The sequence below is a fragment of the Plectrocnemia conspersa genome, unplaced genomic scaffold, assembly GCF_051122295.1.
Source record: "Plectrocnemia conspersa isolate PC_06_02 unplaced genomic scaffold, ASM5112229v1 ptg000012l, whole genome shotgun sequence".
Taxonomy (NCBI): domain Eukaryota; kingdom Metazoa; phylum Arthropoda; class Insecta; order Trichoptera; family Polycentropodidae; genus Plectrocnemia; species Plectrocnemia conspersa.
Genome location: NW_028277176.1, coordinates 11951544 through 11979199, shown reverse-complemented (window position 1 = coordinate 11979199; position 27656 = coordinate 11951544). Strand labels below are relative to the sequence as shown.

General features: G+C 31.6%; 3 protein-coding genes across 3 annotated transcripts; 2 read left to right on the top strand and 1 right to left on the bottom strand.

Annotated features, from left to right (window-relative positions):
- Positions 1 to 490: 490 nt before the first annotated feature.
- On the top strand, positions 491 to 3451 carry Non1 (nucleolar GTP-binding protein 1). The gene is made up of 8 exons (XM_088200338.1): positions 491 to 635; positions 724 to 998; positions 1069 to 1306; positions 1374 to 2195; positions 2273 to 2391; positions 2450 to 2583; positions 2977 to 3170; positions 3241 to 3451. The coding sequence occupies exons 1-8, from the start codon at positions 588 to 590 to the stop codon at positions 3394 to 3396; spliced, it is 1986 nt and encodes a 661-aa protein (XP_088056464.1). The 5' UTR covers positions 491 to 587; the 3' UTR covers positions 3397 to 3451.
- Positions 3452 to 6443: 2992 nt separating this feature from the next.
- Positions 6444 to 15671, bottom strand: ergic53 (lectin, mannose binding protein ergic53). The gene is made up of 12 exons (XM_088200337.1): positions 15448 to 15671; positions 15012 to 15166; positions 9185 to 9357; positions 8994 to 9109; positions 8765 to 8932; positions 8580 to 8689; positions 8334 to 8462; positions 8153 to 8269; positions 7998 to 8083; positions 7762 to 7929; positions 7362 to 7478; positions 6444 to 7289 (listed from the first exon to the last, which is right to left on the bottom strand). Exons 1-12 carry the CDS (start codon positions 15611 to 15613, stop codon positions 7253 to 7255), a joined length of 1542 nt encoding a protein of 513 aa, XP_088056463.1. The 5' UTR covers positions 15614 to 15671; the 3' UTR covers positions 6444 to 7252.
- Positions 15672 to 18392: 2721 nt separating this feature from the next.
- Positions 18393 to 27656, top strand: LOC148228228 (uncharacterized). Its single transcript, XM_088200358.1, has 10 exons — positions 18393 to 18511; positions 18982 to 19969; positions 20046 to 20135; positions 20210 to 20368; positions 22292 to 22524; positions 22593 to 22734; positions 22801 to 22943; positions 25865 to 25996; positions 26072 to 26158; positions 26298 to 27656. Exons 1-10 carry the CDS (start codon positions 18507 to 18509, stop codon positions 26416 to 26418), a joined length of 2100 nt encoding a protein of 699 aa, XP_088056484.1. The 5' UTR covers positions 18393 to 18506; the 3' UTR covers positions 26419 to 27656.

Sequence of the window (27656 nt, the reverse complement as noted above, 5' to 3'; positions counted from 1 at the left end):
CAATTTTATAACTTGTTTTGTGATCATTTGCCGCTCCTATTCAACTGCCTACTTGCCTATACCCACGAGACGTCTCTGAATACCCTGATCCAGACTGACTGACGCAAACCAAGAAATGCAGTTGCTAGTAGCAACATCTTCAATACCAGTTAACATCACACGCCTCACGAAGCGAAGCAGTTCCAGACATCTCATTAGGGGTGAATTAACTAAATGTTTGATAAGAAATAGCAAACCGTTTTTAACTGAAAATTTTTAATGGCCCCGAATGATTTTATAAATATCTTAATGGCCCTTGACATAAAACAAGCTCTCCGCCCCTGAAATAATGATTAAAAAAATTGATTTATTAAAATATTGCTATTTTATAAATAAATATATTTTATTAGTTTAATAAAATAGTTTTATTTGATATAATTTGTATTTACCACAAAATGAATAAAATTATTAAGCTGGCCGCACATGGCCGCTTTTCGTCCGTTCTTAGGTCCTTCTAAAAATGTCAACGCCGCGCGTTTGACTTGAGCACGTGGACTGGTGCTCAAAATACACTTTTAACACCATCGTTTTAGTCAACTGACTTCAAGATGAGTTTATACAATTTCAAAAAGATCGCGGTGGTGCCCAGCGCTAAGGTAAAAAACATAACATCACATATTTCAACCATCTGTCAATTTGAGGTTACGATTACAAAAAATGCTGAAATTGTTTTTATTTTTACAGGAGTTTATCGATGTTATGCTATCGAAAACTCAGCGCAAAACACCCACTGTAGTGCACAAGCATTATAAGATTTCGCGGATACGCTCGTTTTACATGAGAAAAGTTAAATTCACACAGCAAAACTTCCACGATCGCTTGTCGAGGATCATACAAGAGTTTCCCAAATTGGACGATGTGCATCCGTTCTACGCCGATTTGATGAACGTCTTGTACGATAAGGATCATTACAAATTGGCTCTCGGTCAGTTGAACACAGCTAGACATTTAATCGATCAGTAAGTGTAAATAATGTGCTACTGTCTTATTGTTTTAAATATGCTAACACTTTGTAATTGTACTATATAGCGTTTCAAAGGAATACGTGAGATTGTTAAAATATGGCGATAGTTTATATCGTTGCAAGCAGCTCAAAAGAGCGGCGTTGGGTCGTATGGCCACCATCATGAAAAGGCAAGCCACTAATTTAACGTATTTGGAGCAAGTACGCCAGCATTTGTCCCGTCTGCCTTCTATTGATCCATACACAAGAACGATCATCATTTGTGGCTTCCCCAACGTCGGAAAGTCCAGTTTTATCAATAAAGTGAGTAAATTCATTTCTTTATTTTAATTAGTTATGTATTTTATAATGTTTGTTTTATTGTATTTAGATAACCAGAGCTGATGTTGAAGTACAACCTTACGCTTTCACAACCAAGAGCTTATACGTCGGACACACTGATTATAAATATCTCAGATGGCAGGTATTGGATACGCCCGGTATATTAGATCATCCGTTGGAAGACAGAAACGTTATAGAGATGCAGGCCGTTACGGCTTTAGCTCATTTGAGGGCTTGTGCTTTGTATTTCATGGACGTGAGCGAACAGTGCGGTCACACATTAGAGGAACAGATTGCCTTATTTGATAGTATCAGACCTTTATTCAGCAACAAACCGCTTGTCGTCGTCCTCAATAAAGTCGATATCACCCGTATAGAAGATCTTCCACAAAACAAAAAGGATTTAATAGACGAATTCCAGAAAAGAATAGCCGGAAAAGTGACATCAAATGAAAACAACGAAGAGCAAATTGAAATTCCACTCTTACAAATGTCCACCATTTCCGAAGAGGGTGTTCAAGAAGTCAAAATGGAAGCTTGCGAAAGACTATTGTGCTTCAGGGTCGAAGCTAAGATGAGAACTAAAAAAGTTGATAGTATTTTGAACCGATTACACGTAGCGGTGCCAGCTCCTAGAGATGACAAAGATCGTCCTCCGTTCATACCGCCTTCCGTTGCCGATAAGAAAGAGAAGGCCGCGGCTAAAAAGCGACGGTTGGAGAGAGAGATCGAACTGGAAGAAGGAGAAGATTACATATTAGACTTGAAAAAGAATTACTTTGAAATATCAGAGGAGGAGAGATACGATATCATTCCAGAATTCTGGGAAGGCCATAACATTGCCGATTATATTGATCCTGATATATTTGAAGTATGATTATTTTATATGAATATCTATTGTATAATTTTCAATTTGATATTGGTGATTAATAAAATGTTTAATTATAGAAATTAGCTGAGCTCGAGAAAGATGAGGAAGTCAGAGAAGAGGCTGGTATGTACGTTGTGCCTAAGATTGAATTGGATCGAACTTTGATGGAGATCAAGGAATTGGCGTTACAGATTAGGTATGTTACATATTTAATTAACTGTATGAAAATATATTAATATTATTTTTTTGTAAAGGAATAAAAAAGCCTTACTTAAAGGCGAATCGAGATTAGTGAAACAATCGACGAAACCAATCATGCCTCGTAACACGGCTCCTAAAGAACGAGAAAGATCCGTTACTAAACTTGTAGGCAAAATGGAAGAATTGGGTAATTAATTATTTATTTTTGAGCAAGTTTGTATCTATGCGGTATATTCGTTAAGTAAAGATAAAAATCCAAACTTATATTTTTTTAATAAGTACATCAGTGACAATGGATGGCCTTTCACTTTTTTTTGTCAAATATAATGTCACTATTTTGCTATTGATACCATCATTGCCATAAACTGGAACAAATTGGCAACGAATCAATGTTCGCCAAACGACTAAAGCTTGGTATACCCTACCACATCATGTCGAACTTACCAGAAACGGCATTGTTGTCAACTGAGTAGTAACTAGCTTACATCTTTACTTTATGAATATCCTTTGTTATTGTGAAATGCAATACATCTTGCAAGAACTTTTATTTATTGAAATTAATCATAATTGTATTTTTCAGGAGTCGATATGTCTGACCCGAATAATACTCATTACACACGAGCTCGATCTCGTTCCGTGTCTAGAGGAGCCGCTAAAGCCAAGAGAGCTAGAACATCATCTGAGTCGCACTCCGTCGTTTCCAATCGTTCGTTGAGCAGAGGCCGTAGTGCTAGCACAGTCCCGAGAGACGAACAAGGTGTCAAGGATGTAGTTGTAAGTACAACGGCATATTTTAAATATTTAATTTGTTGTAATACGATATTGATAATTATTTATTATTTAGATGAAATCGAGACTGCACAAAATCGGCCAGAAAGCCATCAGCAAAAAGGTCAAGAGCAAGGGTCTCAAAGGAGAAGCCGATCGTTTCATCGGCACAAAGAAACCGAAACATTTGTTCTCCGGAAAGAGAGGCATCGGAAAATTGGACAGAAGATAAATTCGTCTATTCATATACTATGGTTATTTTTATTAATAAAATTGGCTTATTATCATATTGTGTTTCACTCATCTAATCCTGTGATAAATTATATTTATAATATCTGAGAAAGAGTGAACGGACTATAGGTTACATGGCAACTTCTCACATGAAAATCAATTGATCTTAAGAGTATCGCTCACACGGTTTAAGGAAAAGAAAGTTATTTCATTTCAATAGTAACAGAACATGGTGAAAAAAGTAAATTGTTTGAAATAAGATATTAATAAATATTCTTTAAATAATTTTATCCGGTTCGATAATGTGACAATTATTTATTTTTTATTTAAAAATCAAAAGCATATTGATAATTTTAATTATGAAAGCTGCTAATTATCACATAATATATCAATGAATTGTGATATAAACATAATTATATAATAATTGATCATTTAAAAATTAAATTCACAACAAATTTCCTGATAATACCAATGTCAAAATAACATTTTTAGATAATGATAATATCTAAACCAAAAATAATCGAAATAGATATATTAAGGACCTCAACCTACGAGGGTAGATCAATATGACCCTTAAAAAATTTAAGAGATGGCACTAATAAAATCGAAACAAATTTATTTCCTAAGAAGTACCATCTGTCAAATTGTCAGCCATTTCCATCGCATCCTTTTATTTTTACAGTCGATTGAAGCAAGCAACCTTTGTTATTTTCGAACAATGGAAAAAAACGAGTTTTGTGTAGTGATTAAACACTTATTTGAAAGGAAAAACACTGAAAGAAATCAAAGCAGAGTTAGATGAAGTTTGTGGCACATCTGCACCAGCATTTAAAACTGTTCACTGTTGGGTGAATGAGTTTAAACGTGGATGAACATCTTTCGGGACGTCCAATTGAGGTGACTACGCCAGAGATGATCGACACAATCTACGATATGGTCTTGAATAGTGCGCGAACTTGTTGTATTACATAGCTCAGTGGTTTCAATTTTGTACAAAAAATTGGGTATGGAAAAAATATCGGCAAGATGGGTGCCGCGTTTGCTCAAAGTGCAGAATAAACGCAATCGTGTGGTGGCAATATGATGGCTGGCTTGGCGCTTTTCCGTCGCAATCCTGCGTCGATACACAACAGTTGATGAAACATGGATACACTACTACACTCCAGAGACAAAAAACAGTCGAAACAGTGGGTTTTTGGAAACTATTCGGTTCCAAAGAAGGCGAAGGCGGTGAAATCGGCCGGCAAGGTGATGAGCACGGTTTTTTAGGAAGCACGCGAAATCATCCACATTGACTACTTGGAAAAGTATGAACGATAAATGGAAAGTATTATGTGTTATTGTTGGACTGGTTGAATGAAAAAAATCAAGGTAAAAAACGCCATTTGACCAAGAAAAAAGCGCTCTTCTATCAAAACAATGCATGGGTCTGCACTTGTGCAGTTTCGAAGGCGAAAATGCATGAATTACGCTTCGAATTATTGCCGTATTCACCAGATTTGACCCTCAGCGACTTTTTTCTGTTTTCAAACATGAAGAAATGGCTTGGTGGAAAAAGATTCATGTCGAACGAGGAGGTCATCGCCGAAACAGAAGCCTATTATGAGGCTCTTCTGGAATCTTACTTTTTGGATGGCTTGAAAAAGTCGGAAAAACGCTGTGTATGCTAAAAGAAGACTGATAGGAAATTAAAATGAAGCAACCGTGTGTGAAGCAAAATAATATGTTTTTCTATTGTTTTGTAAGGACTTATTGACCTACCCTCGTATTATTCACTTTTTTCACTATTTCATTGGTGTTTCATTATTCGCATATTCCTTATATTTTAAAATAATTCTAATTTTATTTATAGATATGTACAAAATAATAACTATATGACAATTAATTCGTCAAACATCAACCATTTGGAATTTAATGCTATCAAAATATATTGTCTAAATATTGAGTTGAATTAAAAACAGTAATTTAATTTATTTAAAAAATAAAATATGTACGTAAATGTCAAAACAAACCTTTTTAGATTTAAAACCATAGATAACATCTAGCTTTTGAGCGGCTGGCACAGACTGGTCAAAAAATTGTTTCAAAAATCTATCGATTGATTAACAGATTTTACGACAAATTCTAGTAATTAGTCGCAATTCCAGGTAAAATGGAATGAATTACTAAATCTTTTTACCGTAATATATTGATAGGAGTATCTCTGAGTAACTAATGAAATAAAATACTGGAAATTTCATCATCCAGTCATTTAAAATGGCTTTAGAAAATATAAAATATATTGGGAATGACATAGATGCCTTTGGACTGCGATGGTAAAACCATTTTGGGCATGACATACATGCCTTTGGACTTCTAAGTGTTAAACTTCAGTTGTCAGTGGGTTAGAACAGAGCTAATGTGAGACAAATTAAATTTATGCCTTTGTCATGCTGGAAAAAGTTTAGTATCGCTTAACAATCTCTATGTGAATACAAAAAGACACTATTCAAAGAAAAAAATAAAGTCATAATATATTTTTTCATAGAATACAGACATTCGTTTCATAGACGACAACACAACAAGCTTTAGTTTTTGCGTGTAAATACTACAGAAACAGTTGTTAAACATCAGATGTCAAAAAAGGTAGATTTTACCCGTCCCGTGGATTACCATCAGAGAACATGACGGGTAGGTACTGCGTGATCTGTATTATAAGTGTTATTAATGAAATAAAAAAATCAGAAATATTGTTGAGATGATAATGATTAAATATGACAGTCGAGATTCAATGTCAGGCATCGTGTTTTGTACATTTTAGAATATTATTATTAGATTGTTTATAATTTTTTAGATGTTAAACACAATCATTATTTTTTTAAAAAATATTTAACAAAATTTTAGAGAAGCTTTGCAGATTTTTAATAATTTTAAAGCCATCACAAGGTTTTGGCTTTGATGCGAAAACCTTCTTGAGTAATGGACAGGATTTTAAATGAAAAGCAATAGGTTAACATTATATCTAGGATATGTATTATAGATTAGGTTTTTGCACAAAGTAAAATAATATTTTATAAAAATCATTTATTTCCTTATTCGTTGACAAAAAAATATATAGAACATAAAGAAGATCAAAAAATAAACAATAACAATACGAATAGAATAAAATTTAATAATTTAAAAAAATACTATCTAGTGACACTTTTTTCCAATTCATCTCCTACAGACAACTATATGACAAATCAACGTTCATCGACATGCATCCCTTTCGTGTAAATTAAGTGAACGCTGGAACACGTCCCAAAAAGTATTTACGATCCTATACAAAATATACACATAATTGAGACCTTAAACTTTCGAATACCTCTTGATGCAACTTCCGGGAATGTTTAACATAATCTCGTATTGTATAAGTAAAACATCAATTGACATCATTTGTGACAAGTATAAATTAGAATAGAAATAAAATGCACCCACTGTTGTAACACAAAAATAAATGTGACCATTATGTATATTAAACATATTTATATAAAATTTTATTAAGAAAAGATCGTCCTAAAATATATATTTTGTTTAATGTTTGCGTGTGATTTAATTCATAATTAAAAACCCTTAAACCAGACGATTTTTTAAAGTGCATTTTTGTATATGGTATATTAAAACGAAAAATATAATAACACTGTATGTATAATGTCCCACACAACCATTTTTTTAAATATCAAAAAAATAATGTCGTAAAAATAAAAAAATTGTAAAGATACAAGATTGCTACCAAATCAAAAGTAAAATACTCACAATGTCATATAGTATTATAACAACATTTACATATATGGTTTATAAAAGTTTTTTTTTCATCTAAAAATTTGGCATTGTATGTTTTAATAGAACTTTTTAGCTTGTGAATCTTTTCTGTCTCTGCAATTAAAATTTAATTAATTAATATTTACATATGTAAGTATATTTTAAAGTAATACACATGATACTTACTTGTATACACTATATAAAATCATAACAATGACTTGAGCTGCAAAGAAGAGTCCCAGAAGACCAGCTGTTACACAGCTAACTTCCGGACAAGACTGATTTAAAGGTTGAGCAGCCAATCTACATAAAAAAATACATGTTTTATATAGAATTTTATTTATGAGTAAATATATAAGTAATTCTATTATTATTTATGATATCTGGAATCAATAAATAGCATGTTATACACAGTATTTGATAAAAGCAAAATATAAAACAAATATAACAATCACTAAAGCAACTGAATACAATAAAAAAATTCTTGTGACATGTCGTGTTCCTCAGATTTACTCTACATATTTCTGATTCTGATTCAATTTATATCAAGTCATAGTTATGAAAAAATTATAATATAAAAATTAACCTTGATCCTAAAGCGGCTATATTTTGTTTAACGGAGTTGACTCCATCTTTCAATTCGTTGATAGCAGCCTGCGATTCGTATCCGACTGACTGGACTTGAGCAGTTGGCGCTCTAGTCTGTGTTTGAATAATACTATCGGCTTTACGTGAAATGTCTAAAATGTACGACCTAAAAAAATTTAATTAAATTACACAATCGAAACAAGATTAACTGACAAAATTTATTATTGAACACACTTCAATTCATTTATTGAATTTATTAATATATTCTGTGAAGAAATGACACCCTCGACTTCGTGCCTCTGTATCGGAACTTGTCCCATCTAAAACATTGAGATGATATTTTATTTATAATATGTAATAAAATAGATTAAAACTGGTAAAATCAGTACTTGTGGCGGAGGAGGAGCTTGGCCGTGATGCGCTTGGGCTGGTTGCATACCCTGACTTTGCTGCATACTATACACGGAGCTGAGCACGCTCAATGCGTTCACTTGCTTGCCTATCACCTATAAATTAATTATTAAAGTTAAACTGATTTTTTTTTAAATATAAAAATGATTAAGTAATCACCTCGTCGACTTTCTTATGCAAATCTTTCACAACGTCGAATATCGCATTTTGACCTTGGAATATCTGACGCAATTCACGTTGAGCGTCAGACTCGAACCAATCTTCGAACTCTGAATCTCTGTCTTTAGTCTGAAACAACAATAAAATGTATAAATAGGAATATTGGCACTTTGTTGTATCTAGTACAATAAATAAATAAATAAATATTATTATATTACGATAAGATAAAATGGCTTCGCTTCTTACCTCATCAGGATGTTCTTTCCTATAATCTTCCTTCTGTTGCTCCAACTTCTTTTGATAGTCTTGATACTCTTGACTCAACTTTATTTGTTCTTCTTGATTTATAGAACTCGCTAGCATTATAAAATTAAATATGAATTTAAAAACATTACACAAAAGAATAGATCGATTAAGAAAAATTATTATACGTGTTTGAGTCCCAGGCACGTGCAGAGACGTCGAAAGGAAGTGAACGACGTCATGATCGTCAGCAAGACCTCCAGTGGCCGCCGACACTCCAAAGTAGCCGTTTGGCGGCAATATCACATTTTCCGATCGGAAGCACATTTCATAATTCGACTCATCATTAGTCATACCTAAAAAAAAATTAATAAAACACCCAAATTTCGATACTGTCAAACAGTTTGTAATAAATACCATTATGGAAATGCACGGTCAACGTATTCTGATAATACTCTACTCTCAGTCTTGTCGGGAACGGTTTATTCCTAAAGTCTCTCAAACATCCGGAGAGGAGCTGTGTGGACCCGTCGCTGTGTAATTGTTCATCTTATTAATAGTACTACAATTTTAATGTATTTATGTGATATAATTAAATGACAGCATACTTTTGATGGTCAAACTTTCTGGTGCCGTCATTGACCACTCCCATGACGTAAGGATTGTTGTGTTTGTTGTCGTTGTCAAACGAATCCATGATCACTCCGAGACCTACCCAGGTGTCCGAAGAGCCAAATACTTCGCCGTTGTATGCTCCTTTTTCTCGAGAGTACCAGAAAGCCTGTAAAATTTTTATTTAATATATAAACAATGAAATAGTATGACCCTAATCTAATAATATAATAATTTACTGTTTCTAATGACGATAATATATTATGTACTCTATTTTGTATATAAATAGGTAAGGAAAGTCAACAGAAAAAATCTGAAAAAGAGTCCAAGAAAGCATAATAAATTACAAGTCTCTTTGTCTATGTGTAGATTAGTAATTTATTTATAATTTTCAATTGATATCATTAAGTTAAGTAGTTTCAACTTTAAAAATAAATTTGTCTATGTGGGATTTCATTTCATTAACAATTTGACAGCCACGAAATTTTTCACGATTCCGGTTTAAAGAGCCAATTTGATTTAATCATGTTATATTATTAAAAACTTTAATAACATAATTTCCTTGTATAAACTTTGTATAATTGTATTTTCTGTTCATTTAAGCCAAACCTGATTTTTTATGTTTTTTCCTGAGACCATCTATTCATATTTACACTGTTATGCTATGAGTTTCCTCGTAGCTGTACAAATATGGCAGGTAATGAAGGGACAAGATAACCCATAGTAGGCGTCCTGGGCAAGTAAACAACCTACGAGATATCTCGTAGTTGACAGTCAACGGTGTTAACCATCGAAAATATTGAGACATTGAGATGGTTTTGGTAAAGGGGACCAGTATTGCAACCCCTAATAGATACACGTCCCGGAAATAACAATTTCTTTATTACCAAAATTAATTTAGTTTCTATTGCATTTCGGAGCACTGAATTAACGGCATTCATTGCTTCATTGCGAACTTGTGACAAGTGGTTATAATATAACTGTTATTCCTAAACTCGTGAAATTGTTTTTCGTTGTTTTGGCAAAGCATATTTTTATAAGGAATTATTGGACTTAGCATAATATCTCATTAATTAAATCAAGTGTTACGAGTAAGTATTTTTAGAGATTAGAAAAACAAACCGTACTTTCTACAATATCCGAAACAGAAAAAAACAGTTAAATTAAATTTAAATAGTAGTTTAAATTTTTAACATAATTGCTTAATTTTTCTGAATATTTTTTTAGAATCCTTCCAAATGGCTAGCAAGGAAAGAGCTTGTAAATTCAATGATGATGATATTGTAAAATAATTTCCATTTATAAAACGGACAAAAATTGATTGTAATGTTCTCTGCGCTCAGTGCAATTCCACATTTTTAATTACTTACGGTGGACGAAATGACGTTGCACGACACATTTGAGTTGCAAAAACATAAGACAAATCAAATAGCAGCAACTTCTCAGTGTCATGCAAAATTTTCGCAAAAATTAATTTGGTGCAGAGGAACAACAGCTTGCATTGGCTGGAGTAGTATTTTCATTTCACATAATCGCACACAGTCAGCCTTTTAGATCTATGGACCGCACAAAATAGTTTTCAAGAAAAGAAAATTTTCGCATGTACAAAAGCTGAGGCAATAGTTAAAAATGTGATAAAAAGCTTTGCAATATCCACTCTTAAAATTAAATTAGAAAACACTCGCTTTATTACCATTTACACAGATACTTCAAACCACAAAGAATTAAAGTTATTTCCGACCCTTATCAGATATTTTAATTGCAAAGGTGTTCAAGTTAAAATTTTAGATTTAGTCACACTTCTCCAAAAATATCCTGTATATATGCATATTTTTTGTGTATAATATACATCTTTTTTAAATTAATGTAAGAAAATATCATATTTAAATTATTATTTTTTGATAAATATATATTATGTTCTATTGTTTTTTCAACAGTTTAACGGCGTCCTTTCTCTTTCCACTAAAAAGGTAAAATATATGAATTATTATTTGCGCCTCTGAGATAAAATACATAAAATAAAAAATAAAATGTTCACAGTCTCAACTATATTTTTATTTCTTTGGCAAGTTTTCGTAGAAGCCATTGTTATGCTTATAATCAGTCTTTCTGCTCTTTGATCAGTTCATTTACGGATGTTTTTAAACTTTAACCAATACAGGATTTACCTTTAATTCAAACGCATATCTTATTTATATGTCTATGTGTTCATAGAACTCCATTTTATATGCTTTAATGCATTTAATAATGATCTTTAATGTGTATTATTTGAAGTGCATTATATGTTTGATCCAATTTATTTCAAGATGCGTATAATTTGCGACGTGTTTCATTTAATACATTTGTTTCATTCGATTAAGTAAAAAATATGTTTCTTTTTGTTACACTACCCAAGTAAAAAAATGTTTTTTTCATAAAATAATGATTATAATAGTATGATTTTATGCACATTATAAGCACATAAATCGCACATAAATGTGGAAGAAGCGCTAGGTAGAATCTTAGCCTTTTCATGGTCAGTATAAGCTATGATTTTTCCAGTTTTTAACGCTGGAATTTTTGCGTATTACAGTGATTTAGATTTTATTCCAAAATTAATTATCTTATTTTACAATCAATATTAGATTGTTTTCTGTAACGATTTGTTTTGGTTCAATGAGCGTTTTTATACCTACAAAGGGTCAGCGTTGGCTGGTCCGTGACTAGTACAGTAACATATGCAGTCAGTAATTTACTACAATAAAAACATATCCTTAATAGTAATAACATTATTTTTAGAATTGTAAGTTATGTACAATAAAAAAAGATTTAGTGTTTTCACTATAAATGCATAATCAAAAATATTCAACGGCTGCAATCTGATCTATTTTGAAACTTCTAACATTTTCACAAGTTCCAAAATGTGAATGTTTCTACAGTTGATGCAAATGTTCTTTCAATCGTTAAAACAAACATGTGAAAAATTCGATTTCTTACCGCACTATAAAATTAAAAATAAAAAGTTAACGAAGGCAGATAAAAGGAGAAGAAAATTCACACAAATAAAATTGTTTTATAAACTAGATTTTTATTATCTTATAAATAATAATAATAATAATAATAATAATAAAGTTATGCCAGACTTGTATATATATTTTATTAAAATAGATTAATACACTTTTTTGATATTATATTGGTTTGGGTCCCACCTGTTTTTAAGGTCACGAGCCGCCCCTGGTTGAATTTAATAAAGCAATGCCGCCTTCAAGAAGAATTACAAGAAGATGTTCAGAAATACACGTACCAATCCATCAGTGTATTCAAAACCAAAACAAAATGAAAACATTCCTTGAAGACAATAAAGCACTTGCACTGAACTCAGTCGGAATGATTGCTTTATTCATCATTTACATCTTATACAATATGGTATGTGTATATTTTATTTTATTATGTAGCTATTTGTTTTCTACGTTTATGTGTAAATTGATCAAATTCAAGCTTTTACTTAAGCCTATTTACAAATTGTTTAAATATTTTTATTGCTCATCTACATATCTACATATTAAGTATATGTACTTTGAATAATACCTAAGAACCGTATGTTTTTTATTATTTTGACATTAGCATTATTATTTTCACCAGGGGGACAATTTACAGAATAAAGAGAGGGAATTGAATTTTGCTTCTAAATATTTAGGTGGAAAGGTTATAAAAGTCTTATCCACCACTACCTACATCCCACAAGGAAATTCTGTTGTGGAAAAGCTTAAAATAATTCAAAGGAAATTTTTGTGCAATGATAAAAATAGAGCTGCTGAAATTTTGGATGTAAATATTTTGTTCTTTTTTACCGTATGTTAATAAGTATTGTTGATTTATTATATTTTTATGCAGCCCTTCGTGTATCCAGGAAAATGCTGGCCGTTTTCAGGCTCCAAAGGAGCAGTTATTTTAAAATTATCGAAAAAAATTAAAGTCACTGGAATGACAGTCAAACATGTTTCTAGGAAACAATTAAACGACATCATTACGAGTGCACCAAAAAATGTAATCTTATCTGTGAGTATTTTATGAAATCTATATTTTAATAGACGAGAAACGAATTTTTTGACTTTAACGTTTTATTTTAACTTAAAAATATAAGAGTTATCTGGATATTCCTACAAATTGTAAATCGCCTTACGTGTAATTATTTCATAAATAAGCTTCGCGCTACCTTTCGGAATACTCTTCTATTGATACAAATGACATATCAACCTTATTTTTCAATTCATCTTCGAACTCTTCGTAAAAATAATTCGTCTTCATTGTGTTCCGTTAATATTTTTCATTTCTTTTACATCTTTCTTAAATCGATAAAGTCTGCCGTCTGACATTCACCACGCAATAAAAATGAAGTAAAATTATTTGGTCGCAGCACATCTTTATATCCATAACATGTATATGTGGATCATTGTGAATTTTTCCAATTACAACAAACTTTTTTTTAATTATAGGGTTTGGAATCGCCCAACGATATAAGAGAATTCAATTTTGGAAGCTACAACTATCGCATCAATGGTTCGCCAGATCAGTCCTTTTACGTGAAAAATCGTTCATCAATTCCATACGAATATGTTAAAATAAATGTTACTAGCAATTGGGGCAATGATAAATATACTTGCTTATACGCTGTAGAGATACATGGAAAATTAGAATAAACATATTTCTAAATTCATTAACTTTTTTAATTTTTTAGTCCTTAAATCTTTAGCAATAAAAAACGTTTTTGAAATTTAACTCTTATCAGTGACTATCAGTAATTTTAAAAATAATAATAATTTAATCTAATTTAAATTAATAACATAAACATAAACATTTTGATTATTACACAGTATTAACATAATTACTCATATTCACCAAATATTTTATAACATTGTCAAGCTAAAATAAATAAATAGGAAGAGGTAGTAATAGTATACAAACGAGAACATATGTAATCACGACACTTCCTTTGACAATATATTTCAACCGGAACTTCCAAGAGAATATTGAGAAGACAATATGACACAAAGCTACCGTGACAGCATGTATCTTTACTATTAAGACGACCGTCCGGGACGCAGCAGATGCGAAAGTGAAGTCCCGCTGAGCCTTGCACCCGAACTAAGCGGCGTCGTACAATGACGCCGCATCCCCGCCACCGCAACCAACGCGCGGAGTGGGGATACTTTTGCACACCCGACTGGGAATATAAGGTGGTGCCAAAAGTTCACATTGACGTTCGACTCTGGACATCCGACTCTGCAACACTCAACTGGACTACAACTCGCCGCTCGGATCACATCTTCGCTCGACTTAACTACTCCTTTGAACTCGCCTACGAATCTACACCTCGCTTCCTGTCTGAGCAACCATCTCCAGGACACGCGCTTGAGGAATAATATCGACGACTGTCAAAGGATTCTACAACAAGAATCTACTGGAAGATTTCATAATGGCCACTTTGTACAGTTCACTGTACAAACGTCCTATCACAAATCGTCAACCGGCACCGCCAAAAACTACGAATTGAAGCATATACTGACCGCTTCAAATGTTTCATTTAAAAATAATCTTGAAACAGAAACACATTTTGAAACGATACTGTTATTAATAAATCAGTTGGCATTAACATAATATCGTAAGTATTTATTTACATAATATAAGTATAACTTTTTAAAGTTCCCTAGTAATTTAGTCTGGCTCGAAAAACTATCAGGCTTTTTTGCTAGTGAATAATTGATTCAGGGATGAAAACTGTTTAGTGTTATTTAAAGTTGCGGTGATAAGTTTGGATTAGATATAATTTAAAAGCATATTCACCAAACCATCAGCTCCGATACGTCCACGTCCCGATACTCTGAACATGATATCTACTTCCCACCATTGAAAGTTGACAGTTTGTTTGGTCCAAACAGCTCCTTTTTGACTCCTCATTGACGGAGCAAGGCGAATGTTCTCAGACGAAGCGATAGCGTCTGTAAAATATTAACGATTCACTCGAATTATTCATGCGCCACTTAGTACACTACTGCACAATTATACAACAATAAATAATTATCAAAATTATTCACATTTTGAATGCATCTGTATTGAATTAATTTGTATTGAAATAAATAACGTGGAGAAAAATGAAGTTTATTGTATAACCATGAAATTGCTAAGTTGCATAAAATTAAAAGTCATCAATGGCGGTATGAATATGAATTTTTATTTGAGGTTATAAACGTCGGATTTAAACAGATAGTGGTGCACTTACTGCCGCCGTACTCCCAAAAGGGTATGGATCCATCTCGCTGCGCCAGGTACGGCGGTTTGAATGAATATTTGTACTCGAACCGCCGCACCGGAGTCTGAGCTAACGCCGACCAGATGCAGAGGGCGACTACGGCAGCCGCGCGCACCCACGAGCCCCAGGACCCCATTTTATATTCAGCCGGCTGTCGTTCTGTCACACGACAGCAGACGTGTACGCAGGTTGACAACAATGCCACATGGATAAACCTTAACAACTCGTTTAGCGGCCAAGGACTCAATGAGACACGTATACAAACATTTGTTTACTTCTTTTTTTTATCGATTTATCAATAAACAATAATCGTGTTATCATTGTAAATTTATGTTTTTGTATTTTGAATTTTTTACTAGGATTTGGGGGTAATAACGAACAATTGTTAGTATCTATAGTCTATTTATTTTCAAGAGTCAGTGCGCAAGAACATTGTTTAACGCGTAATCAAAATCTGCTCTTAAATTTCTGCCTTGTGCTTGGTCGTTCTCAATGAAACGATTGATCTTACGGCGAACGACCAATCACAGGTCAGAAATTTAAAAGCATGTTATGATTACGCATTAAACAATGTTCTTGCGCACTGACTCTTGAAAATAAATAGACTATAGGTATAACTTTTATTTTATAATATTACATATTTAAATGCGTAATCATAATATTGTATTTTCACAATTAAAGGCAATAGTGGATACATGCGATTTTCTCACTATCGTTAGCTTGATAAATATGCCGAACTTTTTCAGATTTTTTTATTTATCAAACATTTGAAGTATTTCATTAATTATTAAAAATAATAGCAATTAAATGACCACCTCTGGAACTTTTTAAAATCGCATGATCTTGGCGGCCAGTTCACCTCGCCAAAGCGTAAAATGATGCGACCTGGGAACTTTTCACACAAAACACCCAAAGCTAAAAATGAATAATTAAAAATAAATGAAAACATAACTTTTAGAACAACAAAAAAATATTTTATCAAAAAATATTTTTTTCAATCTTTAAAATTTCGTTTTTAATGTTTAAAAAGTATGAACAGCATTACGTAAACTGACAGAGCTAAGGCTGCTTTGCATCCTTTTTAAAAGCACTGCCTGCGCTCACATAAGCCCTAGTGCAAACACCAATACAGGCAATCAGGCACCATACTAACACTAGTACTTCAGCTTAAGTTCCAACGTCATGCCTGTGCTAGAACGAAAAAAAAACACTCACGCAAGCGCATTAGTATTGGATCCCTACGAGTCTATTCCACCAGGTGGGCATTTGGATTTTTACTTCCAGAGAGTGGTCCATACGTAGTACTATATATTTTTAAGTGTTTATTTAGTAAATTCTCCGAGTATCTATGATCGGGCTCTCGTTAGGTTGCATTATCGTCATCATTATAGCTCCACCCCTCAGGAACGCCCGTGCGTCTTGAAGGACTTAGGCAACTTCGAGAGAAATATCAATATTACCTTTGCTGCCTACCCCCCGAGAGTGCCTGTTTTTAGAAAGAAGTTCATATTGCTCTCCCATACTAGTGTGACGAGCCTCCGGCGTATGGTAAAATGGCGCCCAACATAAACTGACAATGGCAAATGAGACATTAGTAGAACACTGCATATATTAATCATAATAAAATGGTTCAGTAATAAAAAAACACTTGAAGGAAAGGCGCGGATTAAAGGCTTTTTGATATTTTAAAAATAAAAACATGGTTTGTAGGCAAAATATTTTAGATAAATCAATACTGGTGACATTTTCAGTTATGACCAGACCAAAGACCAGACGTAGCAATTTTTGTTACGTTTTCTGTGTTTCTAGGCAATACATCTTAGCTGTTATGACTTCGCCATGATTAAAAATTCATTATAATTACATTATTTATTTTATTTTTGGTGTAATTATTGTGCAGACTGTTTTCTGTTTTAGGATTTATTTTTTACACGCCAAAAATATATCGCTTCTGTTGTATAAATATAACGCAAAATAAAATTAGTAACAGGGAAAAAAAACATAATTGTTTTCACATCTACCTGAAGTTTTCTAGAATACACTTGGGATAAGGATTCCGTTTTGTAAATATATTGTATACTGGTATATGAGAGGGAAAAGCGATATAAACTCGTATACCTAGGTATTGACTTAGAATCTTCGTTATCTCGCTTTCTCTTTTAAGGACATTCGTCATCGCTGTTTATTTTTTGAAGTGCAGTGTGACACGGAACGTTCTTGATTTTATTTTCTAGGATTTATTTTAAAAAAAGAAGTAACAATTATTATGAAAATTAAATGTGTTGTATTATTGTGTTTCGATTAGGATAATTAATTATGGTTCATTTAATATTTTTAAAATAATGTCTAAACTTATAAAAAGAAAACCACTTTCCGCCCAATGCAAGGCAATAAATTAAAATGTCTACCAATTTATAAAGGACTCTTTGTAATATCATAAATGTATGTTAAATAAAAAAATAAATAATATTTTGAGCGAAATTGTTTTGGGCCACAATGTACACGCATAATACTACAAACCGGAATCCTTATCCCGAGCGTACTCTAACTATAATTAAATTAATTTTATTATTATTAATATTTGCAGCCCATTCGTAGTGATTCAATTTTACATAATATCTATGTAATATATTTTAAATTTTTTTCATAAGGTAATGATGATTATTTTATATTAGTATTTTTTCCTGGCAATATTATTTATTTAATATAAAATAATTAAGAGTTTATACAGCTAAGTGTAGGAAAAGGTATATTTTAGTGAATATATAACGATTTGTAGTGTAGAAGATGAATTTATAAGCTGAAAGATATGTTTTTATTTGTAAACTGCTAAAATCATACTGCTTAATATATGTAAGCTAATATTATACTAAAAATTTTCATCCCATACCATAACACTATTTTAGCTCTGTCGACGCGAACTTAGCGCCTTTCATTAATTTTTTTGGCAGAAATGACATCCGCCAAGAAACCGATAGCTTGTCAACGATCCCCTACTTGTTCGATCGTTTTTACACCATAATACCAGAATGAGGTACGTTCTCTTATTACTTTACGTTGAATAACAAAGAACAACCACCATTAATGTTTATAATCGATAATTTCTTAATACGTTTAAACGTCAAACAACGCAACTGTTATTATTATTTTGATTTTGATATTTTGTATTCTATCTGTCAAACTTCATGTGTGATGTTTTACTTTTCGCATACTTAGTATATATTCCATTCGATGAAAATGTGACATCGTTAAATTTCGGTGAATACCTGTCAGGTTACCAGACGTTTTAGGTAGATTTCGATAGAAATACTACTTTTGATGTTAGTGTAGGAGTTGAAAGTGTATGTATTACAAATAAAAATAATGATGTAGGTATTTTTGACAAAATACCAGATAGATATTAAAATTCTTGAATAGTGTCGATGCTTTTACGATAATGTATGTCTGTGTGTAACAAAAAAATATAGATTTGACTAAAAATTTGATTTATTTTTGTTGTTTCAGCGGATATTCTTATATATTGCCGACTGAAAGTCCGCCTAGTTTAGATACATCTGACGAAAAAATGGAAACGCCCGATTCCCTGCCTATGACACCGAGCAGTCCGTCGGATATAGACGACTTCGAGAGACAATCCAAAAATCCACTCAATGTCCCCTTCGAAGAGAATATCGAATCGAATAGTTTAGTAATAGACAACGCAAAAAACGAAAAACAACTGCCTTCTTCGCCGATTGACGATACAACTAGTTCAATAAAAGACGACAATAGAAATAAAACATTTAGCAATAATGTTAACACATTAGACTGTATTAAAACGGACGATAGAGTAAACGATGACAATATTATAAACTCCAACGGTAGCGTAAATAAAAATAAGTGTCTAAGTTTAAAGTCGAACGGTATCAAAGATTCTCCTAAGTTAATTTCGACGCTCACTCTAACCGAAGACCATCCGTTGATGGTTTTGTCTAGTCCGGATAGTCCGCCGTCGACCGGTAACTATCCGAATCTAATTTTGCTTTCATGTAAGGATAGCGTCCAGAATGGACATAAGATAATCGATAGTAATCATTTGCATTCCGAGTGCTCGGGAGTCGTGAGCTTCTCCAGCACTGAAGACGAAAGTTTCAACAAGAGCTTAACCAACGGTGATCACTCTGAAAGCTTTCCGATCCTGTGCGAACCGCAACGGAACACATCGAAGAATAACCTGTATTTTTCTGAGAATTTTATCAGCTCAGAATGCTCGAGAAACGAAGACGGGTGTTGTATAGAAAATGTCACAAAATGCAGATCTGTAGACGAATGTCAAACTATTATTTTATTGAATAAGCAGTCGAATAAATTTACTAATAATATAATAACGAACAATACTAAAAATAAGACGGAAAGAAAGAAGATAAAGCCTGATTTTAAAGCGCCAAAATGTAACAACATTTCGATTATATCAAACAGTCCTTTGAATTCCGACCAGAGTTTAGCTCAAAAGGTATTTAATTATGGTGTCTTTATCTAATATATATATATTATTCATTTTAATTCGCTATCATTCCTTTTAATTACAGGTTGCAGACTTTCCTGAATCTCCATCGGATTTAAGAGCGTCTCTAAAATACGATTTACCAATCGAATTACCGTCTAGCATAGAAACAGATGTATGTATCATATTTGTTTTATGAACATGTTATCATAGTTAAATGGATGTATGATGTTTAAACTACCTTTTAAGGATTTAAATTCGCCCGATAGTTCGACGGCTTCAAAACCAGAAAACGAACATTCTTTGTATCAGGCGGAAGTGGATCCTTATGAAGGATGCGTGGTTTTGAAGCCAAGAGTGCATGCTCCGCCTGTAATTACTACAAGAAAACGTATCAAACCATTGCCGGTAAGTTTATTATTAGCTCGAACAGTATAAAAATAAATTAAATGCCTAGCATCAATATCAGACATGTCTATTGTTATATTTTAATCAGCGTTTCAATGAAATCATATATGAACACATCTTCACCGGTAGATATATTATATTTTTACCAGCGAAAATATACATATTTTTTATTATTATCTCACAGGTATATATTTGATTTTTGTAATTAATAATACAATTTCACAAACGCTTTCAATCATCTTCAGGTGCTGAATCGAATAGAATGTTTCTTCTTTTCGTTGCAACACTTCTAGTCCATCTTTGCAAAAAAGCAATTGTGCTTCAATATCCGCAATTCAATCTTCATATATCTTTGTAAGAACGACGTGTCTGCAACATTATGGCCCAGTCGAATTTTGCAAAGATGGACTAGGATTGCTGCGATGAAAAGAAGAAAAATTCTATTCAATTGACCTTATCTTAGCCGCTGCAAATTTTTCAGCTGTGTCGTCCTGTCTGTTGATACGATTTTTTTTATATATTAGTTTATTATGTATTTTATTGAACTATAAAATTTGCCCAAATGACAAAATACTGAAACGAGAGAAGTTTGCAGAATTTTGGATTAAAAATCGAAAATAAAAAGACAGTACAATTTAGCTTTATGTTTAAAAAATTAAAATCCCAAAAATTTTAAAGTAAAATAATCGATCTAGTAGTAATTTTATATGATCCGCTTTTATCTATATGTTTTTTTCGTATACAAATTATACATACAGGCGTTGCTTTGTAACTCATCGTTATTATTTTATTACTACATTCACGTAATAATAAATTTTTCAAATCCGTTTATTTTAGTCAAATAGTATCAGGAAGAAAAAATTACAATATAGTTCCACATTATTGTTTATTTAAATATTGTGTACAATTATTTAACATTGCATTATCATGAGGGAAATTTAAAGCTTAGATTCTGACAAACAATTCTATAAATAAAATCTGCTTAAACAATAAAAAGATAAAACGAGAATAATTTACAGAATCAAGTATTTATTTATTTTTATCTTATTAATTTATTTAGCTATTATAGCTAATTGCTTATATGTACACTAAAGAAATTTAATCAAAACATACATATAAAACATAATATAAAAATTTCATATGTATTTGATGGATAAAATGACCAACTAAGTAATTAAGTATATTAACTGACATTTCATGGTTTTTAATAAATAAATCATCGGCGATCAATTGTAGAATCTGTGAACTTTCTTGACAAATTGCAGGTCGGTGAACTTTCACCTGACAAAGTCAAAATGTTACGAGTGTGTGACCGGATCATCCACACAGTAAATAAATATAATTTCACTGATATTGCCGAGTGAAATTATAAATAAATTGTTTAATACATTTTCACTGCCATAGTTAGTGAAATTATATTTATACTAGTGAAAATTCACTGTAACATATATACAGAAATATACAAAGCTTTTTTTAAGATCAATCAATTTTAAAACAGATGACACTGCCTCATCTAAGTTACTTTCTAAAATCTTTCAATTGTCAACTTTTAATATTTCTTGTGTCATTACTCAATTTCCAGCTTGTTACTTCCTCACTTTTAGTTTTCGTTTTTATAATATATTTGTACTAGATATGTAATATAAAATATCTGTTACATTACTTTGGAGTTATTCAGACTTTCACTCTATAATATTTATTTTTACTTTTTACGACTAGAGGACTGAAAAATCATTTGAAACAGTTTTTGTCATACTATGTACTGATGCGAAACGCAAGCAGTCCTTAAACTTAACCTGAATCCAGTAGTGGGTCGACTGTTCCTTCCCTTCAGGGGGTTTGACGTCGAGGACTGATGATTTGAAGAGGGTTACCGATTAGAATAATAATCATATGGTTAACAATAAATTTTAATGCCTACAGAATGAAACCGATACCGAGTCGACCGCTTTATCCAACCAAGGCTTATTCACATCATGTAGAAACGAAGTCTTAGACAGTGCCAGCAGCCTCGAAAGCCTATCAGATTGCAGTTTACATTCAGACGATGGCGATAATATGAGAATATTCCACAATCCGACCAATTGTATGAATATCGGGCGCCATGATGATCTAAATGAGTATAGCGACACCGAAACCGACACTGAAGGATTAAGGTTTGTATTAAAAAAAATTCTTAATTATAAAAAATATATATTGATAACATGTATTTTAATAATTGTAGAAGTAAGACGATATGCGAAGATATTCCATCAGATAATATAGAAAAGATCCCTGAGTATTCGTTGAGCGAAGAAAGGAGAGACGCGAGACTTTGGCACAAAGTAACTTTACCGAACGGCGAACAGAGGACCATCGATATGAAAGTAAATTATTTATAATTATAAGATTAATGAAAAATAACACTACAATATTTATTCTGTGTCAATTAGGTAATCGAGCCGTATAAAAGGGTTTTATCACACGGTGGTTATGCTTTATCCGGACGTCGAGATGCAATTGTGGTGTTCAGTGCTTGCTATTTGCCGGATAGCTCTCGCGTCGATTACAATTACGTAATGGATAATCTGTTCCTGTAAGTAAAAATAATATACGTATAAAATTTGGCTTTTGTTAACCTATGAAATGTTGCTAAATTTGTTGTTGTTGTTCTTGTAAATTGGACGGTTCTATATTACAACTTCATCCTGATTGTTTAGAAATCTTTGGCTTTTTGTTTCACGGTAATCAGTTTATCTGATTTTCTTTTTTGAGAATATTGATTTATGATTTTGTGTGAGATTATTTTTTGACAATTGATTTACTTAAAAATTGAATTTATTATTACGGTTATATTAAGATGCCATAAGTATTAATGTTCGGATTTTAACTGGAGAAGTTATCCTTTTCTATTTCATCAATATGGTAGCAACACGCGTAGAAATCATATTCACATGCAGATATAAAATTTTACAATCAGAGAAAAGTATTAAAAAAAGTCCATCACAAGATTCGATATGTAAAATAAAGCTAGTTATTAAATGAGTTCATGACAATAGAATATATGTTATAATTTCTATATAATCATATGCAAATCCTAACAATAGTTTAACAAATGACACATATTTGCGTCAACGGCTCTTAACCTCTTAACCCGCCGTTGGTCGCACGCCGGCGCAGCGCTCACCCTATCGGTTTTTTTGATGCCGTTTTTTTGTATGAAACATATGAACTTGCGGGTCCCTCTACTTTTTAAGAATTATGTTTTCTTCAATATTGCAGGCTCAAAAACGTGTTTACTAATTCGATATAAATTTGGTTTTGCGTATTAGTTGTGTTATATCAAGGATCGAGAGAGAACGTTATTTACGCGGGTTAGATTCGTGCTGGAAATTTTATTTTTTGGTAGTTTCTTTTTATTATTATTTACTTTTTTGTTGTTATTATTATGTTTTTAATTTATTTTATAAATATATTTCATTTAACTCTTTTGATACATAGTATAAAAAAACTATTTTGAATTTTTTTTCGTTTCCTTAGATAATTTAAAAAAATTAAACAAGTTTATCGCAAAGTTTACAAATTAAAATATAGCAGTATTTTGGAGAGAAACCTGACACTACGATAATTCATCACCCAGAACCAAGTGAATAGAATCGTCGAAAATGTAATTTTTGCCCTATGAAAAAAATCGCAAAATCACCATAAAATGCCACATGTGCTATAACCCAATATGCAAAGAACATTCATCGGCATTATGTTCAGATTGCATAGCTAAGTATTCAAGTAATCAAGATCAAAAATAATATATATTTTTTCATGTTATTTTTAAAGTTTTAAACATATATCTAAAAAAATTATATTTTACTTTTAAAATATTTATTATTTTATTTTTCTTTTTTCGTTATATAAATAAAAGTTTTAAAGAATTTATTTATTTTATATATACAACACTAAAATAAACCAAAAATAAAAAAAATAATAAATATTCGATATTTAAACTTTTGGCTGCCATAGACGCCATATGGCGCGAACGCGAGTATGTCCCACACGCCCAAGCGCGCCATATGGCGCATATATTCCCATATCAATAAAAAAATATATAAAAGTATATTTCGACTTATTAATTTTTAATTTAGGTCTGACATCTCTTAGCAATAGGATTCTTCATTATAACCCAAGATAAAAACCACCAGTTTAAATATAAAGGCAAGTCTTTTGGATTCCATACAAAATATAACGGCCCGAGGTTGCCAGCTTGCAAGAAATCTCCCACATTTGTGGAACATGTGTATTATTTTTTGCGTTGAAAGTAAGCATCTTGCATTCTTTTGTATTTAGTTTGTATTTTGTTGTTCTCGAGAGTGCTAGTGTTGATCTTATAATATTTTAAATATCAGATATATAATACATTTTTCGATAAGAAAAGTGCATATATAATACAGTTTTCGATAATAAAAGTGCATTTACAAAAAAAATTGTAATTTCGTGTTTTTTGTGTTTGTGTTCAATATATTTTTTAATAATAATGGCGATTTGGATTCGCTTGTCGGACCGGACAACGAAGACAGTTTGATACTCCTTCCATCAGATACTCCTGATGATACTTCTTCCACCAGCCAAGTAAATATGCAGCCAACTTTTGAATGGAAGCACGAAACATTTGTCCCACAAATGCATCTATTTGATCCTAGCCAATCTGGATCACAATTTCATATAAATAACTGCGAAGAATCCGATTATTTAAAAAAATTATGAATGATGAAATCATGAACTTGATTGTTTCGGAAACTAACAAACAATATATGTTTGCAACAAAGAACGATATTATATTATTATAAACAAAATAAAAAACTTATAACTTAGTTCGAAAAAGGGAAAAAATATAAATAGTAAAAAATCAGTGGCGGTAAATTATGTGTGTGGAATTTGTTTGTTGCACGCAGGCAACACTTTTGACTCGACGTTTACTTCCCGATTTCCGGCGTTTTTTAAGCATAAAAAATCCAAAAGCTGTTATTATGTAAGTAAGAGCATGTTTTACATTAAAAAATTTTTTTTTACCCTATTTTTAGACATTTAAAATGTTGGGCGTGGGACATATACTTGCGAAAAAAGTCTGGGCAGCTAAAAGGTTAAACTTAAAAACATAAAGAACTGAGAGGCGGCTATTCGCTCAGGCGCGACCAACGGCGTATGCAACACTCGCGCGACCAACGGCGGGTTAACCGGACAGTTTCTTATTATGCGATTAAAAATAGTTGATTTTGAACTGGCAGTTAAATTCATCAAATTTAAATTCAAATTCTTTAAAATTTAAAAGTTAAACGTACCCGTCATAAAATAAACAGAACAGAGCAGATGACTAAAAATATGTCACAACAGCGAATAACTGGCTCTTTAGTATGAAAAAAATTCGTCCCTTCCGTTGATTTTTGATGATATAAAACGATATAATTTTGATTAAATCTGTACATATGTATAAGTAATAATACTTATCTATATTGCTTAATTCAGATATGTTTTAACGACTTTGGAGCAACTAGTCACTGATGATTACATCTTAATATATCTACATGGAAGTGCATCAAAGAGGAGCATGCCTACGTTCCACTGGCTCAAAAAATGCTATCAATTGATCGATAGAAGGTCTTAATTGCGTTTCCTTTTTTATACTTATACAATTGACCAATATTTTTTAACATTATTAATACTGTTTTACAGATTAAGGAAAAGCTTGAAACATTTGTATCTTGTTCATCCAACTTTTTGGTTAAAGTCTATTATGTGGATGACAAGACCATTCATAAGGTAAGATGCGTGTGAAAAAGGTATAATAGTTAATGGATTAAAGATAGACTATCTTCAGTTTGATTTAAATTACACCGCTGGATCATAATTCCCTATAATACAATATGAAATTAAACTAATATAAATTATTTTGTTACAGTTCTAAATTTTCAAGAAAATTAAGTTACGTTTACAATTTGGACGAATTAGAGAATCTGGTACCAGTGGAACAAGCGGCTATTCCCGAGAGAGTGCGGAGATATGATTCTACACGCACTTGAAAATTATACTCTGAAGAAGTATATTTTTAGTTTTGATCGATATGAAAAAATCTGTGATTTATACATATTTTTTAGTTTGATCACAAATAAAATAAACGCTTGTATTATTATTGGAAGATTGTGATATGAGAAATTTAACTTTGATGATTGATCTCATTTTTTTATTACTATTGTGTATATCTCACACTCATACTTTTTCAGCATCCAAAGACACTAAAGTCATTATTTTGACACTATATATACATAATAAAAATATTTTTCCAATCGAAATATATCCCTCATTGTATACTAAACTGTAAATACTCAATGAGTCACTCTTGCGCATTTATTAGATTTACATATATTTATTTTTATGCACAAAATCACAATACTCCAGAATACATTGTTAATATTTTCGTAATTGTAGATAGAGAATTGTAGGGGACCACATGTTAAATACATAAATATATTCATATACATAATATATATATTATAATGACCTTTCATGTGAGTACCGCAAATATTTTTCTTAGATATTTTTATTTTCACTCGATAGTCTCGTGTAGATGTGTGTGTATGTGTTTGTGCATATATAGGATGATTCAGGCGACCTGAATGTGTATTCGTAAATGTCCAATAATACTATATGATAAATATAATGATAAAAACGATGCATCGACCATATCTTATATTGCAATAATCTTTGCCGTTTTAATCGTGTTATTAATATGAAAATGTTTAATATAATATATTTTTTCATACACAACTACTTAATACGCAATTGTTAAATAATAACCATTTTTAAATCCTCTGTCGCTTAAAATCAGAATCAAATTAAATTATACAATAAATCATAAGTTCTATATTGTTACAAAAAGCTTCTAAATTTTGTTTCATATGTGATATGATTATAATGATCTGATGCCAAATGATATATATTATTTCTTGCTTTAAGTTCAAAATGGTTTGTAACCATTAAAACGAATTTTTGTATTATTATTTTTATTTAATAAAAGCATTTATACATACATAGATAGAAGTGTTGTTAACGAAACGTATATGTTGTTAATAAAATGCTATATATTATAAATTGACTTATATATATAAAAAATGGCGTTCATAATAAATATATTCAAAGAAATGTGTAATGCGTTGTGAAAATCGTTAGTTGAATTAAAATATATGCTTTTTTCAACTGAGCTTTATTTGTATTCGTTTTAATATATACGAATAATAAATGTACACTGAATATAGACAAA

Coding starts and splice junctions, on each gene's coding strand:
- Non1 (XM_088200338.1), top strand. CDS start 588: ATGAGTTTATACAATTTCAAAAAGATCGCGGTGGTGCCCAGCGCTAAG. Junction 2,196..2,272: donor TTGATCCTGATATATTTGAA/GTATGATTATTT, acceptor GTTTAATTATAG/AAATTAGCTGAGCTCGAGAA. Junction 3,171..3,240: donor AAGGTGTCAAGGATGTAGTT/GTAAGTACAACG, acceptor TTTATTATTTAG/ATGAAATCGAGACTGCACAA.
- ergic53 (XM_088200337.1), bottom strand. CDS start 15,613: ATGGGGTCCTGGGGCTCGTGGGTGCGCGCGGCTGCCGTAGTCGCCCTC. Junction 8,933..8,993: donor GACCGTGCATTTCCATAATG/GTATTTATTACA, acceptor ATTTTTTTTTAG/GTATGACTAATGATGAGTCG. Junction 8,463..8,579: donor GGAAAGAACATCCTGATGAG/GTAAGAAGCGAA, acceptor TTGTTGTTTCAG/ACTAAAGACAGAGATTCAGA.
- LOC148228228 (XM_088200358.1), top strand. Junction 20,136..20,209: donor CGTCTAGCATAGAAACAGAT/GTATGTATCATA, acceptor CTACCTTTTAAG/GATTTAAATTCGCCCGATAG. Junction 22,735..22,800: donor AGAGGACCATCGATATGAAA/GTAAATTATTTA, acceptor TGTGTCAATTAG/GTAATCGAGCCGTATAAAAG.